This window comes from Aegilops tauschii, chromosome 7 (genome assembly GCF_002575655.3).
Source record: "Aegilops tauschii subsp. strangulata cultivar AL8/78 chromosome 7, Aet v6.0, whole genome shotgun sequence".
NCBI lineage: Eukaryota > Viridiplantae > Streptophyta > Magnoliopsida > Poales > Poaceae > Aegilops > Aegilops tauschii.
This window is the reverse complement of record NC_053041.3, coordinates 44,573,616-44,590,921: the sequence shown is the minus strand read 5'-3', so window position 1 is coordinate 44,590,921 and position 17,306 is coordinate 44,573,616. Positions and strand designations below refer to the sequence as shown.

General features: G+C 44.4%; 1 protein-coding gene across 1 annotated transcript; it reads right to left on the bottom strand.

Moving 5' to 3' along the window:
- Window positions 1–6,601: 6,601 nt before the first annotated feature.
- Window positions 6,602–7,911, bottom strand: LOC141026748 (probable indole-3-pyruvate monooxygenase YUCCA11). Its single transcript, XM_073503595.1, has 4 exons — window positions 7,642–7,911; window positions 7,088–7,321; window positions 6,929–7,000; window positions 6,602–6,781 (listed from the first exon to the last, which is right to left on the bottom strand). The coding sequence occupies exons 1-4, from the start codon at window positions 7,909–7,911 to the stop codon at window positions 6,602–6,604; spliced, it is 756 nt and encodes a 251-aa protein (XP_073359696.1).
- Window positions 7,912–17,306: the final 9,395 nt, after the last annotated feature.

The window sequence follows — 17,306 nt, the reverse complement described above, 5'->3', positions numbered from 1 at the left end:
GATGAGTCACCTACACCTTCCTGTGCCTTCCATTTTAGCAAATCCAGTGTGCAGCCCAGCTTTTTCAGACTATTATCGCATCCTGGATACAACGACTTTTTGTGATCCTCTAACATGCGATCCAAATTCTCCCTATCCTTGTCAGTTTCGCAGCGTCTCCGTGCATCAGCAATGGTCCGACCAAGATCATCAGCGGGCTCATCATGTGCCTCTTCTTCACCTTCACCTAACCCTTCCCCACCTTCAGCATCATCCTCCATGAAAGTATCACCGAAATGATCATGATAGTTGTCATCGATATCATCCCCTTCTTCATCTTCTTCCATTCTAACCCCTCTTTCTCCATGCTTGGTCCAACAATTATAGCTTCGCATGAAACCGCGCCGAAGCAGGTGCATGTGAACCTCTCTTGAGGAGGAGTAACCCTTCTGATTCTTACAGACAGCACATGGACAGATAATAAAACCTCGCTGCTTGTTCGCATTTGCCACTACGAGGAAATCTTTCAAACCCGTAGTGAACTCGCCGGAGAGTCGGGGACCGTACATCCATTGCCGATTCATCTGCATTATTATTATATAAAGTATATAATTAACCATCATGCATTTGTTAAACTAACTAGCTAGAAATAATACAAATTAAACAATGAACTACACACATGCATATTTTATCAATGACACATGAAAGGTTCAAGTTGCTAACCGCGATCGCGGAGGAAAAATAAATGAGAAAGCTCAAGTGTGGCTCGGACACTTCATATCATGTTTGTTTCAGGCTCTCGGGCATTTCATCGAACACCTTGTGTGCATAGGAGGAACCAAAAGCAAACCCACCACCCCCTTCTGAAAATTGTGAAGTGAGCTGAGTCCTATATATAGGGATGGGCCTTTAGTCCCGGTTGGCCTCGCCAACCGCGACTAAAGGCCTACGGGGACCTTTAGTCCCGGTTGGCCAGGCCAACCGGGACTAAAGCCCCTCCCGTCCGCCAGCTGGATGGGCCTTTAGTCCCGGTTGGCCTGGCCAACCGCGACTGAAGGCCTTCGGGGACCTTTAGTCCCGGTTGGCCAGGCCAACCGGGACTAAAGCCCCTCCCGTCCGCCAGCTGTCGACCGAGCGCGCTGGGCCCAGATAGTTGGTCGCGGGTCCCAGATAGTTGGTCGCGGGTCTCCTCCCGAACCGCGACTAAAGACCCCTTTTGTCGCGGTTCGATTATTTTGGGGACTAATGGGGGCGTATGGAAGCCTCTTTTTCTACTAGTGGAAGTAGTACGTATAGGAATTGGATTAGTTTCGGCTTTGGTACGTGTTGGCTTGGGTGAGTCAGCTTCGAGTAGGATAGTTGGTCCTGGCTATGTGTATATATACGCAGCGTTGGGTGAGTTTTGTAACCGTGGAGAGAAAACTAGAAAATAGAAATAAAGAGAAAAACAAAGGGCTCGATACGGGCCCTTGGCTATCAGTTTTGTGTGTGCGTGTTCATCGTGTGATTTGATGTGACCGATCCTAAGGGTGAATTTCCAACATTTGGTATCTAGAGCAAGGTCGCGGTGAAGCTGCACTTGCCACGGGGTGGTGACCCGACAAGCACCTCGGGGCGGGCGATATAGTTGCTGGGTGGTGCAGCGACGAGGAGCGGGTGATACAGTCATTGGTGTAGCGACGTGGAGGATAAGAGATAGTCGTTCGGCGGAGCGACGACGAAACGGCGGCGTGGACGCTGTCGCAAGCAAGGTGACGAGGTGATCGTCGTTCGACGAAACTACCTGGAGGAGGGCGACAGGGCTGTCGTCAGCAACGCGTTGGTGATCGTTGATGGTTATGGAGGTGCCAAAGTTGCGACATCGAGGAAATCATCGAGATCATTGTTGGAGGGTGCAAGATGGAGATGGCGAAGTTGCAAGCTGTCGTCTAGGTGTGCACATGAGTTCTTATAAGGTGCGTCCAAGAGTTCAGGTGTGTGAGTCTTCTGTTACAGTTGATATGCGTCACTGGCGAAGGAGAATTGCGAGCGAGAGCAGGCGGAAAAATGAATTTGTGCCTTGCATTTCCATTCGTGATCAAGGAGTAACGGCGAGTTCGTATACGGTGGAGATGAGTTGCACGCATATGGCGAGTTGTGTTGCCGCTGGATAGGAGATGTCGTTTGGTAAGTTGTGGCACCAACGACAAAGAAATAAGATGTGGCGGGTGAATAGATGTGTCTCCCCGTGTGCAAGTAGTCAACGAGAAGATGAAGACCAACGTGAAGAGGACGCGCATCAGTTAAGTTGAGTTCCTGCATGAGGCTATACGTTTAGTCTGCATGTAACACGCTAAGATGTGGCAGCGTGGCTGGAACTCCGGTTAATCGTTGGTAGTCCGGGTAATCGTTGATTTCAGTCTACAAGTCGGCATGAAAAAAGATGGTGAGGAAGTGGTGGCCATCGTTGCAAGAAGAGAGAAGTTACGATCCGATAAGTCGCGTCACCAGAGGCAGCCAACATGACAAGTTGAACAGGTGTCGTCTACGTGTCTCGTTTCTATAAAAATTCGGATGTTTGAATTAGGGGTGAATGTTGGAATAATCCAAACAATTCTATGTGTGTGAGCTTTACTAGTTGAGTTTTGTAAGAATTAGTATAAGCGTAATCAAGGTAGCCGGTGGTTAGGAGAGTCCGATTTTGTGTCTTCGTTGGCTTGTATGCCAGGAGTTGGCCGTGTCCTAGTACTGAGAAGTAGTACGTATAGGAATTGAATTAGTTTCGGTTGAGTCGGTTTCATGCGCTAGTTTTGGTACGTGTTGGCTTGGGTGAGTCGGCTTCGAGTAGGATAGTTAGTCCTGGCTATGTGTATATGTACGCAGCGTTGGGTGAGTTTTGTAGCCGTAGAGAGAAAACCAGAAAATTGAAATAAAGAGAAAAACAAAGGGCTCGATACGGGCCCTTGGCTATCAGTTTTATGTGCGCATGTTTATTGGGTGATTTGATGTGATCGATTCTGAGAATGAATTTCCAACATTGACTAGTTCTAGCAATTCCATTTGCACATTGATAAATGGTAGCTATAATCGACGAAATCTGGATGCCATGCCTATGGATGAAATCTGAATGCCATGCCTATAATATTAGTCTGACTAATAACAAAGCGCAAACAGAGGTACACTTCATTCTCCTTGCCTCTACAGAAAGGGAAGAACACCAGAGGATGTCTAAACTCTGACGGAAGTGGCGAAGCAACTGCTGAAGGTGGTTCTGCGAAGGAAATTACGTTTGTGCTCAGTGGTAGATTAAACTAGATTTTTTTCACTAATTAATATGGAACGGGTATAAAGCATCTATCCTGGCTTGGCTTGAAGATGGGTGCTGAATCACGTACATATCAAGCAAATGTTTGGAGTAATAAATAAAAACTTGGAAGCTACTGCAATTACTCGTGTGTGTTTGACATGAAGAAATGAACTACTTTGACTTGATTATCTTTTGCACCATTTGCTGTTGATGATTTGGGATTGTATTAATTGCACTTAGTCCCTTGTTGTTACATATCATGTTCAAGTGGATGACTTTTGCATCTGTAAATTCAAATAAATAAAATACTGTAGGTAATTGTTCAACAAAAATTACAAAGCTCTTTGCACCATGTGAGTATAAAGCCCTTGATTATATTATAAAAGTAATGCTTACTCCCTGGCACATATGAACCTTGAAATAAACAGAAAACTAGTTCTATCAAAGATAGATAGACAGGTGGCAGTGGATAGATTTCTCAAAGAATCAACCGTCTAGCACACTAGCCCTGGTAAACTACATGAAAAAGATAAAAAAAATCGAGAAGCAGTGGATAGATTTCTCAAAGAATCAACTGTCTAGCACACTAGCCCTGGTAAACTACATGAAAAAGATAAAAAAAATCAAGAAAACGCAAAAGACCTTTGCATTTCATTGCATTGAAAGGATGGGGAAAAGTGCATTAATTCAAAAATTGTTCAGAAAATTGGAAAATTTCATGAATTTCGAAATTTGTTCATGATTTTGAAAAGTTCACAAACTTAGACAAAAATTCATAATTTTTTTTTAAAATTGTTAGATTTGAAAAAACTTCACGAATTGGAAAAAAAGTTCATGGGTTTTGAAATGAAGTTCTCTGGTTTGAAAAAAGTTCATCGATTTGGACCAAAAAGTTCACGGATTTGAAAAAAGTTCATCAATTTTGAAAAAAAATCACATATTTGAAAAAGCATCCGGATTTTGAACAATAATTCTCGGATTTGGAAAATTTTCATCATTTTTTGAAAAAGAATTCATGGATTTTAAAAAAGTTCACAGATTTTAAAAAGGAAGTTCACTAAGAAAGTTGCAAAAAACTGAAAAATATTCATGGATTTTAAAAAATGTTAACTAGACAGTTTGCAAAAAACTGAAAAAACCACAGATTTGAAAAAAGTTCTAGAAAATTGAAAAAGGTTCATGCTTTTAAGAAAGAAAACAGGAAAAAGGAAAATAAAAAACTGTAGAAAAACTGGCAAAAGAAAACACAAAAAATATAATTAGAGCCTTCGTTGTAGTGTTACATAGTTGACGCATAACAAAAAAGAGGAAAAACAGTTTATTGGCACGTAAGTTGTTGTGGCCGAGTTGGTTGTCCTAGTTGACTTGATCCGTTAGGTTGAGGGATTGTAACCTACTCTTGCCCATTTTTGAAGTTTGGAAAAACAAAAGAAAATATGAATGGGCCAAGCACAGGCCATTGGTGGAGAGGTCCTCTTCGGCGCCATCAGCGCCGCTTAGGCTAGCTGGCGCTCGAAGGCAGCATGGGCCGGCCCAGCATCGCTGGCGTCTAGCAAAAATGAACCAGCATGCCATCTCTAAATACACGAGCGACTAACCACTGCACCACCATCGCTTTGATGTCATCAATTGAAAAACACGCTATTTGACCATTTTTCCGGTCCCAGTATAAATTATTTGGGGAAAAACTCGTCAATATGAAAAAAGATTTCACGAATTCTTAAGAAGTTCATCTATTTTAAAAGCAGTTCTTGGATTTTCTCAAAACAAATTCATAAAATCGAAAAAAGTTCATCAATTTTCTTAAAAAAAGTTCACAAATTTGAAAATAGTTCTCTGAATTTTGAAAAAAGCTCACGGATTTGAGAAAAGTTAATGGATTTTAAAAAGGTTCATCGATTATGATAAAAAAAGTTCACAAATTTTAAAAGAGTTCACCAAATTTTGAAAAAAAAAGTTCATGGATTTGAGAAAAGTTCATTGATTTTAGAAAAATCACCAATTTAGATAAAAAAAGTTCACAAATTTGAAAAGAGTTCACCAAATTTTGAAAAAAGGTTCTCAGGTTTATAAAAAGTTCACCAATTTCGGTAAAAAAGTTCACTAATGTGAAAAAGGTTCACTAGTTTTCACAAAAGGTTCAGAAATTTGAAAAGAGTTCACCAAATTTTGAAAAAAGGTTCTCAGGTTTATAAAAAGGTTCACCAATTTCGGTAAAAAAGTTCACTAATGTGAAAAAGGTTCACTAATGTGAGTTCGAGTGTCAACAGCCCACAGTTTTTTGCAGTTTAGAACAAAAAAAAGGGCAGAAATGGGCCGGCCCAGTGCGCAGAGAGGGGTATGCGCCCGTTTGCAGAAATGCCATATTCGGGCGCTAAAGGCGCCGAATAGGGTTTGGCCCGTTGGTGGGAGGGGGCCGGGGAGTTGTGCGCCCGTTTCTAAACTAGCCCTGTACGCAAAGACCGTGAGGGGTGGGCCAAGCCAAGGCCGCAGGGGGGGAGGGGGCAGTTCTGTGTCCGTTTCTAAATTAGCCTTGTACAACATATACGGTGATTAGGCAAAAGTCTATACTACCCTTTATACGAGGGGTGTATAACGTAGACTTTCTAACAATGATTCTCTCCCCCCTGATTTTGAGGGAGGTGGCCCCACAATCCTCCTATATCCAATCCAGAGTGTCTATGTTGCACATTACGTAAAGTACATAGATTAGTTTACGTAGATGTAGCATTGTCCTTGTATTAATTGCACTTAGTCCCTTGTTTTTTTTTTCGCAGACAGTTAGTCCCTTGTTGTTGAACATCATGTTCAAGGGGACGACTTTTGCATGTGTAAATTCAAGTAAATAAAATACTGTAGGTAACCGTTCAATAAAAATTACAAAGCTCTTTTCACCATGTGAGTATAAATCCCTTGATTATATTATAAAATTAATGCTTACTCCCTGGCACATATGAACCTTGAAATAAACAAAAATCTGGTTCTATCAAATATAGATGAAGATAGATAGACAGGTGGCCGTGGATAGATTTTTCAAAAAATCAACCGTCTAGCACTGGTAAACTACTTGTAAAAGATAAAAAAACAAATCGAGAAAACACAAATGACCTATGCGTTTCATTGCATTGAAAGGATGGGGGGAAGTTATAGTCCTCCTAGGAGGTTAATTTTATAGTACATCATACAACTCAGTGGACATCCGAGGATTGGTGAAGAACAACCCGCGGTCCTTGTGCCCCTGCCTTACCCCATCATTGGATCTCATCCTTGCTCTTGTTGAGGAGCCTAGTGATGGAAGGCATCGCGTTGTCGAAGACGCATTCACTATTTGATAATTTAGCTGGACATAGCGCCTATCACTGATTTGATGCCATTGGCGATATTCTTGGCATCTACTGCAATACCAGCCAATCCTCTCCTTCCTAACCCAGCACAGTAGAGCCCATTTTCGCCTTTCCAATGATTCGGATATTCTTTGATGGGCAGTCCATTGCCATTTAACATGCTCTCGCCATTCTGGGATAAAAAAATAACATAGAGCTTGTTAGCACATTTAACAATTGTTGCACCAAGAAAACAAACTCAGACATATTCAAACATCGATGTTGTTACCTTGAGTCATATATTTGCTGTGCTTTTGTATCCAGTTGCAAACACAATCACGTCAAATGATATCTTTTTACTGCATTGAAATTCAACTATATCGCCCATGATCTTACTAATGCTCCCCTGTACCTGTAGGAGATAAATAGAATATTGATAACTTGCCATATAAAGACAACATATGTTATGAAATTTATGTCATGTTAAGGATATACTTACTTTGATGATACCTTTTTTGATTAACCCAACAGTGCCAACATCAATAACAGCGGATCGGCCGGTTTTTGACTTGAGGATCATTGGATCCATTTTTGGCCTTCTGATGCCATACCTCGATAGGTTTCCAAATATTAAATTCACCGCCATCACAAGGAGCTTATCCACTAGATTCAGTGGAAGGCGGCGAGCAAGTGTCATCCCCAACCGGATTAGTTCCTTTGTCATTACATGAATCTGCAACCACAAAACATGTCACATCTCTTTTGAAGCCTGCATCATCGAATAAAATTTCATAGAATCATCTTCTTTCAAGAGTTAATTTTTCGGTGTAGTTCGTCTAATTGCTTAGTTGTTTGTGCATGTTATAAAACAATCTATCGCTTTATACCATGACATAATTTCTAGTAATAACTCTGAAAAATGCATCCATCTAGTGGTGGTTATAATAAGAAATTGCCATGTACCCACAGAAAATATATAGTGCCCATAGGGTGGGGGTGGGGGATTCCCTAGTGTTTCCAGGTCAAAAAATAATATATAGTGCGTGTACATACCGGGCTTCGTATAATGACTGAAGTATTGGCACCATAGGCCGCAAGGTCATAAGCAAATTCCATTCCAGGGTTGCCAGATCCAATGACCAATACATTCATGCCAGAGTAGCTCTTGCCTGACTTGTAGCTTGAGGAGTGGACGACATCACCCGGAAAACTTTGCAGTCCGGGGATCATTGGAATATTCTCTGCACTATTCTCACCACTTGCCACAACAAGAAACTTTGCTGTGAACCTGACTATTGTGCTCTTTGCCATGTCATGTGCCATGATGGACCAACATTTTTTGTCATCGTCAAATGTGGATGACTCCACACTAGTGAGATACTTGGGTTGAATATTGAAACGCTCTACATAGTCATCCAAGTACTTCACAAACAAGGTTTTTGGTATGTATGTTGGAGCATCTAGTGGGTATGACATGTGTGGCAACTCACAGAACTCCTTTGGAAGATGCAGCTTGAGGCGATCGTAGGCGCGGTTGGACCAAAGCGACGCGCTGCAACTTTCACGCTCGACAATGAGATAGGGAATTGAGAATTGGCTAAGTCATGCTGCTGTTGCAAGGCCTGCTGGCCCAGTGCCGACAATCAACACTACCACATTATCCATTTCAAAGAGAAGAGTTGACAAGGTTGTGGGATGGGTGCAATGGTAGGCTGGAGTGTTTGCTTGTTTGCTCGATGAATCTTTGGATGCATATATGGGCATATATATACTGGTATGTTTCATGTATCAATCTATTTAGAATGAGGAATGAAAAAGGTAAAGATTTATTGACGCCTTATCCTGGTGTGTACTAGTATTCCGTCTAAATATTGAACCATTGGTGTGAAAGCATGTCCTGATACATTATAGAGGATACAAAATAGGCAGGAAACGCACTCTTGATCGATTGTTTTTCTGGAAACTTATCAACCGGCTTTGGATATGTTTAGACTAAAATCTCTTTAGAATTTCTTTCCGTTCCTGTTGTCATCAATGAAAATTCATACGGGCTAAGGATATGTTTAGTATATACTCCCTCCGTCCCAAATTATTTGTCGCAGAAATGGATGTATCTAGACATATTTTTAGTTCTAGATACATCCATTTCTATCCATTTTCAGGACGTAATTCGGGCGGGGGAGTACTTGTATTGAAAGATCGTGGATGTCGCCTAGTGGGGGCGGGGTGAATTAGTGCATTAACATAATTACGGTTTAGGCTTGAACAAATGCAGAATAAAACTAGCGTTTAATTTGTCAAGCACAAAACCTAAAATATCTAGGCTCACCTATGTGCACCAACAACTTATGCTAAGCAAGATAAACAACTAGGTGATAGCAAGATAGATAACATGAAACACTATGGCTATCACAAAGTAAAGTGCATAAGTAAAGGGCTCGGGTAAGAGATAACCGAGGCACGCGGAGACACGATGTATCCCGAAGTTCACACCCTCGTGGATGCTAATCTCCGTTTGGAGTGGTGTGGAGGCACAATGCTCCCCAAGAAGCCACTAGGGCCACCGTAATCTCCTCACGCTATCACACAGTGCAAGATGTCGTGATTTCACTAAGGGACCCTTGAGGGCGGTCGCCGAACCCGTACAAATGGCAACCCTTGTGACGGTCACCGAACTCGTACACTTTGGCAACCCTATGGGGCGGTCACCGGTACCCGTAAAATTGCTCTGGGCGATCTCCACAACCTAATTGGAGACCCCGACGCTTGCCCGAAGCTTTACACCACAATGATTGAGTTTCGACAACACCAACCATCTAGGGTATCAAGGCACCCAAGAGGAACAAGCTCTAGTGTGCCCAAACACCCAAGAGTAACAAGCTTCTCAACTTCACTTCCACGTATCATCGTGGAGAACTCAAACCGATGCACCAAATGCAATGGCAAGGGCACACAGAGTGCCCAAGTCCTTCTCTCCCAAATCCCACCAAAGCAACTAATGATAGGGAGGAAAATGAGAGGAAGAACAAAGAAGAGAACACAAAGAACTCCAAGATCTAGATCCAAGGGGTTCCCCTCACATAGAGGAGAAAGTGATTGGTGGAAACATAGATCTGGATCTCCTCTCTCTTTTCCCTCAAGAACTAGCAAGAATCATTGGAGGGATTGAGAGTTAGCAAGCTCGAAGAAGGTCAATAATGGGGAAGAACACGAGCTTAAAGGATAAGGTTCAAAGGGGAAGAAGAACCCCTTTTATAGGAGGAAAAAAATCCAACTGTTACCTTGCTCCCAGCCCGCACAAAGCGGCACTACCGCTCGGGCGGTAGTAACCCAAAAGTAGTGCAATGGCACGAAGCCACGAGGGGTAGTGCAGCCGGAGCGGTACTACCGCTGGGATTGCAGCTCGGGGTTACTCAGAAGCAGAGCAGGAACAGGAGAGAAGCAGTAGAACTGCTATGGCGGTACTACTGCCCATCTAAGTGGTACTACTGCTTATAGGTAGTAGTGCTGCCCTCCACAGCCGCTTCACCTCCGCTGAGAGTGCATCGAGACCTAGAGGGAGTGGTAGTGCAGCGGTAGTAGCGTGTAGTACTACTGCTTAAAGGCGGTACTATCGCTTCACACTACCGTTGCATTTCCGCGCAAACCCAACACGAAAGCCGAGTTCCCAGAAGCAGCGGTAGTAGCCGCGGTACTGGACAACCCGGTTGTCACATCCTAGCTAGTTCATGCATTAGAGTGTTGCATCATGTCTACTTTTCCTAGAAACTTGAAATGGGGATGCCAGAAACCCCCAGCACCCCCCTAACACAACTAGGGTTTATTAAAATCCTTTTCAATGAACCTGAAATGCCCTCCAAAAATGTTCACCATCTTTGGTCCTGGCTAAAACCTCTGCCAAAAATGGTTTCATATTTTTGGAGGATATTCTGGATTTTTCACCAAGCCATAAGTATTTGCATTTGGGCAATTTAAATCCTATAAATATTTTAAAATGCCCAAATAATCTTGAAGGTATTTTTAGGCTGTTGAGAATATTTCAAAGGTGCCTCTGAATATTTTCTGGATTTTCCTAAATGGAATAGTATTTCTACTATTTCAAAACACAGAACAGAAACAAATAAAAAGAAAAACAGAAAGCAGAGAGGGAACTTACCTGGCAGGCCACCTGGCGGCCCAGCATTGTGCTGGCCCATGGCCAGTCAGCTGCTTGCTCCCGCCAGAGCAGGCACAGAGGTGACGCCGGCGTGCGCGAGCTCGCCACGGCGCCACCTGCTTGCCGCCTCGCCCGTGGACGAGCAGGACGACCCCACGTCGCGCCCCCGAGCCCCTGGACACCTCCTTTCTCCCCCATCGCCTCTCCCTCGCCTTCCTCCACCATGGCCGACGCAGCCGCTGCCACCTCGCCGGAGTAGCCGTAGCCACCGTCGTCCTCGCGCCGCCCCACCGTGTCCAGCAGCTCCGCCGTCGCCTTCTCCTTCGAGCAAGTTGGGCCCCGAGCGCTCGCTTGCCCCGAAGCCACTGCTCCGACCTCGCCTTCACCGCCCACCGCCGGAGATCCCCTCCGCCGTCACCACCGCAGCAGTTCGCCCCCGACCTCGCCGTTCGCTCCGTCGCAACCACCGTGAGCCTGGCCACCTCTCCATCCTCTCCATTCTCCCTCTCGAGCTCCGTAGCAACTGCACGTAGCTCACCCGCACGCGTCGCCGCCGAGCTCGTCGCCGACGAGGCTCTGGCCATCCAACGGTCGCACCACCATGGCCGCTAGCTTCACTGCATCGCCAGGAGCCCGTAGCACCATCGCACGCCCCTCGCCGTGCTCTCTAGCGACGGGTTCGACTACACCCGTACCCCGGCAGCCGTACAGCTCGTCGCCGGCGTCGATTCCGACGACCCCGAGCTCCACCTCCACCACCAATCGACGCGGGTTGCTCCCAGCTACGCGTAGGTGCCCTCCGCCGCCCCTTTGGTCGCCGGAGGAGGAATCCCGCAGCCTCCACCGCGTCTGGACGTCGCCGGCGAGTCAGCGTGGTTTGACCACGGGTTTGACCCCCCAGAGTCAGTGACAGTGGGGCTCGCCTGCTAATTAACCTGAGTTAGAGTTAAATTAATTCTAATTAGTTTAACTAACTAACAATGACACTGACACAGGGGACCCACACGTCAGGTTTGACCTGGACGACCCCGTTGACCGCTGACGTCATCGTGACACACTGCTGACGTAATAAACAATTTAATTACTGGAATTATTTCTATACAGGAAATTCCAGAAAATATCACAAACTTCAAAAAATCATAGAAAATAATCTATAGCTCAGAATGAAAAGATTTATATATGAAAAATGATCAAAAAAATCCATTCTATCCATCTGTATTGGTGTCATGCATGTTTAAGCAACTTAACCTACTGTTTAATGCAGAACAAGATAAAGCACTAATAAGGACCACATATGAACTTGGAATTTGAATCTTTGATTCAAAATAGTCCAAACCCATCTGGTCTTAGTTGCATTAGCCCAATACACCCATTTTGCCATGTCTCATGCATGCATCATATTGTTGCACTTGCTTGGTGTTGATTATGCTTCGTTGTGTTCCTCGTGGTAGGTCTTGCCTCCGAGGATATTCACGAGTATCCAACTGAAGGGCAGTATCCCACCACCACTCCGTCATGCAAGCAACCCATTGATCATTTCGATACAAACCCATCTTCTCGCTTCTGCTCTCATTTACTGCATTAAGACAACGCGAATCAAACTGCTGTGTGTTGCGGTAGTTGAACCCACTTTCCTTTGCATGACCTGTCATTGCCACAGTAACTAGTTGAAACCCACTAGCATGTGTAGGAGTTGATTGAGCCATGTTGTGTGCCTACAATGCTATGCTTGCTACGCTTAGAGTCGTGTCAGGTCTGGCTCATCAGGGTGATGGACTAGAGTGAAAGCATGTGTCGGTAATGAGAGTGAGGTGTTGAATACGATTTGGTAAAGGTATCGATGAGAGGCCATGTAGGAGTACATGGTGGGTTGTTTCATTGAGGCCGTCCCTAAGAACTGAGATCTGTATGCGTGATTTAAGATTCAGCTACTACCACGCATTGGGCCCGAAACCAATGGACCCCCTCGGCTTCTTAATCACCCTTGTCCTCTGTCCAGGAGTTGCACGTAGTTTCTGGTGTTTGTAGTAAGCTGGAGGCCGTGGACAGCGCTGACCAAGGGGTGGGCTGTGATGCGGTAGGCTCGTGGCCCGGTGTACCGAGTCGCCCGTTTGGTGTCTCGGGAACCCTGCACACATCGTTCGGGGCCGTATGTGGAAACCTCGGCCGGACTCCCTGCGGATGGAACCTGAATAGGCGATAAACCTGGACTAGAGACTCGAGTGTTTAGGTAGGCTGTGGCCGACACCCACGTTGGGCTTCCGCTTGAAGGTTGCCGAGTACATGTCGTGTAGCGACGGTAAGTGGTGAGAGCGTGTGTGACGAAGTACACCCCTGCAGGGTATAAAACTATTCGAATAGCCGCGTCCGCGGTAAAGGACTACTTGGTCGCTTATGCAGTTCATAGACAAGTAAAAGGATACTACTAAAAGCCTCAAGATAAGTGTGAGTACCGCGGATGGCCCTCTCGTAGGTTGACGAGGGAGGATCCACGGTGTAGTATTGTGTTGGTGATTAGTGGACTCGTGTGCGAAAACTATTTTACAAGTGGTGTCTTGTAGGATAGCTTAGCCAAGAGTCAAAGCTGGCTTGCTGCATTAACTCCACTACCTTCTTGAGAATGAACATGTATAGTAGGATCTGTTGTAAGACTTGCTGAGTACCTTTGTACTCATGTTGCTTCAATTACTGTTTTCAGACGACAACACCGCCCCTTCCGATGGGTTCTATGTAGAACTCGACGACGACGAGTGACTTGCCACCCAGGTGGTGATCTAGGCTTGTGAAGGGCCTACGTAGATAGACAGGCTTCGTCAAGCCTTCTTTCTTTCTAGTGTCTGTACCCAGACAAGTTTGCTTCCGCATGTGCTTGTATGTTTGTATGACTTGAGTGTCGGGTCATGTGACCCCTATCTGTATGAACATGTTATGTAAGGCTCTCCGGAGCCCCTTTAAATAAAGTACTTGAGTTGTAGAGTTTTGTTGTGATGCCATGTTGTATTTACACATATCGAGCATATTGTGTGTATGATTGAAATGCTTGGTATGTGTGGGATCCGACAATCTGGTTGTTTGTCCTTGGCAGCCTCTCTTATGGGGAAATGTAGTCTAGTGCCTCCTTGAGCCATAGTAGTGCGCTACAGCCCGGTTCACCGGAGTCCTGCTAGCCCAGCACTACTGCTCTGGACACTTGACTGGCCGGCATGTGTTTCATATCGTTCCTGTGTCTGTCCCTTCGGGGAAATGTCACGCGGTGACATCCGGAGTCCTGCCTAGCCTGCTACAGCCCGGGTTCCCGGAGTCCTGTTAGCCCAGTGCTACAGCCCGGATTCACACGCTGCTGACCGACACATTCGATGTTGATTCATGTATGTCTGTCCCCATACGTTAGTGGCGCTTTGGGTTCACGACTAGCCATGTCGGCCCGGGTTCTCTGTCATATGGATGCTAGCGACATTGTCATATACGTGAGCCAAAAGGCGCAAACGGTCCCGGGCCATGGTAAGGCGACACCCGTGGGAGTACCGTGCGTGAGGCCGCAATGTGATATGAGGTGTTACAGGCTAGATCGGTGTGACTTAGAATCGGGGTCCTAGCGGTACTATCACTTATAAGCGGTACTACCGCTAACGAGAGCGGTACTATCGCTTGTGGCCTGCAGCTCACAAGCACAACAACAGATGACTAGAAAAAAACCAGAACTGCCATAACTTCTACAAATGAGCTCCGAATTGAGGAAACTCAAGCTTACTGGATAGATGATGATGAATATTATCCAACGGCGAAACCAAAATTGCTGTGCTCAGCATGGCGTGATCAACAAACGAGAGTCATCGGAAGAGGACTGTACATGGAGAGGCTGACAGCTGGGACCCACGAGGTCCATGGTCGCACGCAAGGAAAGTTCCTCCTTATTAAGCGGAAAGAAATGTTTTCTCCCCCTGACAGCTGGAACCCACCAGCTACATCTTCACACGCAAGGAAGTGCCTCCTTATTACATGAAAAACAATAATATGATTATCAATATGACCATATCATGTACATCATTTCTCCCAAATAAATATATGTTCGGTAGATGATGTTTCTTCCATCTCTGCAACTGTAGTTGATTGTGCAGATCTATACTGCAACTTTAGTTTTACTTATGATCAAAGTCTTCACATTTTCTTAGGAATTGCATTACTTATGCTGGACTCTTTTTGTATAAACACCATCTTAGGACTCGCAACATGATCGTCAGTGTAGTAATTTCTCTTGATGTGTATACAAACAACTACTTCACTGTATTATGTAGGACGATAGTTGATGCCACTAGAGATACTAAAGCAGTTGGAATATACCTGCAACATCTCGCCTTACCATGTAGACTTGATGTGCTTTCTTCCATTTATGCTTCTAGAGATGATATGCTCTCCACAGAGAATGACCAAAGTAGTTGTCTTTGTGTAAATTGTTTTTCTTTTTGTGATGTTGTTATCACTTGTATGTTCTCCACTTTATATGTGTTCATATTATTAGCATGACTATATTTATTAAGTGTGTATACATACATTCATTCTACATATAGTAACTTAGATATTTTTGTATTCAACTTTTTTGTCACTTCATATTTACCAAAAATCATATTTATTCTATCGAAAGAAGGGACAGGCGCAACAACGCGCGCTATCATGCTCTAGTTAATTTATAATACTGCCCACTGTGAGAGATTGTACAATCGTGGTTTGGTAGCGATAGCTGCTAGGACCAACAACATTTAGGCCCATCGCAAGGGGCACCATCTCGTGAGGCAGAGACTGGGGGAGGGGGTTGCGTGCTACCCACGGGGGCAGCAACCGAACCGGGAACCAGAAACTTTTTCTTAAGATAGTCCTAATGCCTCACTTTGGAATGTACCTATGTCGTCCATATTGTACACTTGGGCCATAATTTTTCATATGTGTGTGGATCAAAGACCCACACCTAGGTGACCGGTTTCGCTGGACGTGCAGAATCACTAGTTAAGGGGTACCCCTTACAAAGGTCACTCCTACCATCTCTGATGGTGACAAGTGTCGCACTGCATGGTGACACTTGTCGCAACCTGGAAGTTTTGGTGGAATTTCTTCTCATGCGCGGGAGGTACCTGTGGATTTGTCTATGTCTTGAACTGTGCATCTAAATCATGAACCATTTTCACCCTTGTGTTTCTCGCGTTGAGAACTTTGAAACTAGATCCCATGTTGATAGGTTTCGACGATTTTTTTTAGGAAATATGTGCTTCCAAACTCTAAGAATTCGTGCTTCCAAGTAAACTAACTTGTGCTTTTGCGTGATGTGCTTCATGCGGAAGCAGACCTGTACTTCACTTTTGGGGAAGCACAGAAGCACAATTGTGCTTCACGCGGAAGCACATCTATGATTCACTTTTTGGGGAAGCACAGAAGTGCAATTTATGCTTCACATAGAAGCACAATTGTCTTCTCGCGTGAAAGCCCAGCTTCACGTGGAAACCAAAAAAAACAGAAAACCTGATATCGAAAATAAATCGAAAACCAAAGAAACCAGAGAAAAAAAAGGAAAAAGAAACCAGAAATAAAAAACTGGAAACCAAAAAAACCAAAAATAAAAAACTAGAAACCCCGAAAAATGTAAAAAAAAAGCACGGAAGCACATTTGTGCTTCACTTTTGTCGGAAGCATGAAATCACATCTATGCTTTATTTTTTTTGTGAGCACAACTATTGTTCATGCGGAACAGAACAAACACCGGAAAAAGTACCCAAAAAACCTGGAAACTCAAAAAACCCGGAAATAAAAGATAAAAGCAAAAATGATGTATGAAAAAATAGAGAATTTTTTTCCAATGAGAGAAGCAGCCAACAAGCGCCACGTGACGGCACTGGGGCGCTCTGCACTAGAAAACTACCTTCCGCCAGGGGTATCCGTATGTTAATTGCTCCCCTGGACGCGACACCCTCGTTTCCTTAGAGCGAGATGTGCATATGCCGAACTCGAAGGAGTCCATGTTGTATGGCACACAAAGCTATAATTCCACCGAGATATACCCCCATGTAAGGTCACCTGCCGCCAAGACAAATGACACATTCAAGATCTGTCAAATACCTAGAATAGCTACCCAGCCAAACCAATCTAGACATTTGTCGATATAGGACTCGTCGAATTAATGCGCAGCTCGCCGAGACCCTCAAAATCCTCCATTGTACTCTGCCTTGAGATAATCACAGATCAGCAGGAGTAGGGCTATTAACTGCATCGAGAGGAGGTGAGCCTGGGCAAAACATGTGTCCTGTGTTCATCTCCATAGGGAAATTATTATTTGAGGAGATTATTTTCTATAACATCTAAGAATATATGTAAGGAATAGAATATATTGGTTTTAGCGAGAGAACTCTCAAAGCAAACTAATTTGTTCCAAAACAACATCTAAAAAGAGTGATAACCCATATGAAAGAAGTGGAAATTGAAATGAGGTCCTAATGGAAAAATCTCTCCTACTACCCACAAACTTAGGAAAACTAAGGAAATAATGAACAGTAGAATGTCCAAGCAGAAAGAGTAC

Coding starts and splice junctions, on each gene's coding strand:
- LOC141026748 (XM_073503595.1), bottom strand. CDS start 7,911: ATGGCACATGACATGGCAAAGAGCACAATAGTCAGGTTCACAGCAAAG. Junction 7,322..7,641: donor CAGTCATTATACGAAGCCCG/GTATGTACACGC, acceptor TTGTGGTTGCAG/ATTCATGTAATGACAAAGGA. Junction 7,001..7,087: donor TCAAAAAAGGTATCATCAAA/GTAAGTATATCC, acceptor TATCTCCTACAG/GTACAGGGGAGCATTAGTAA.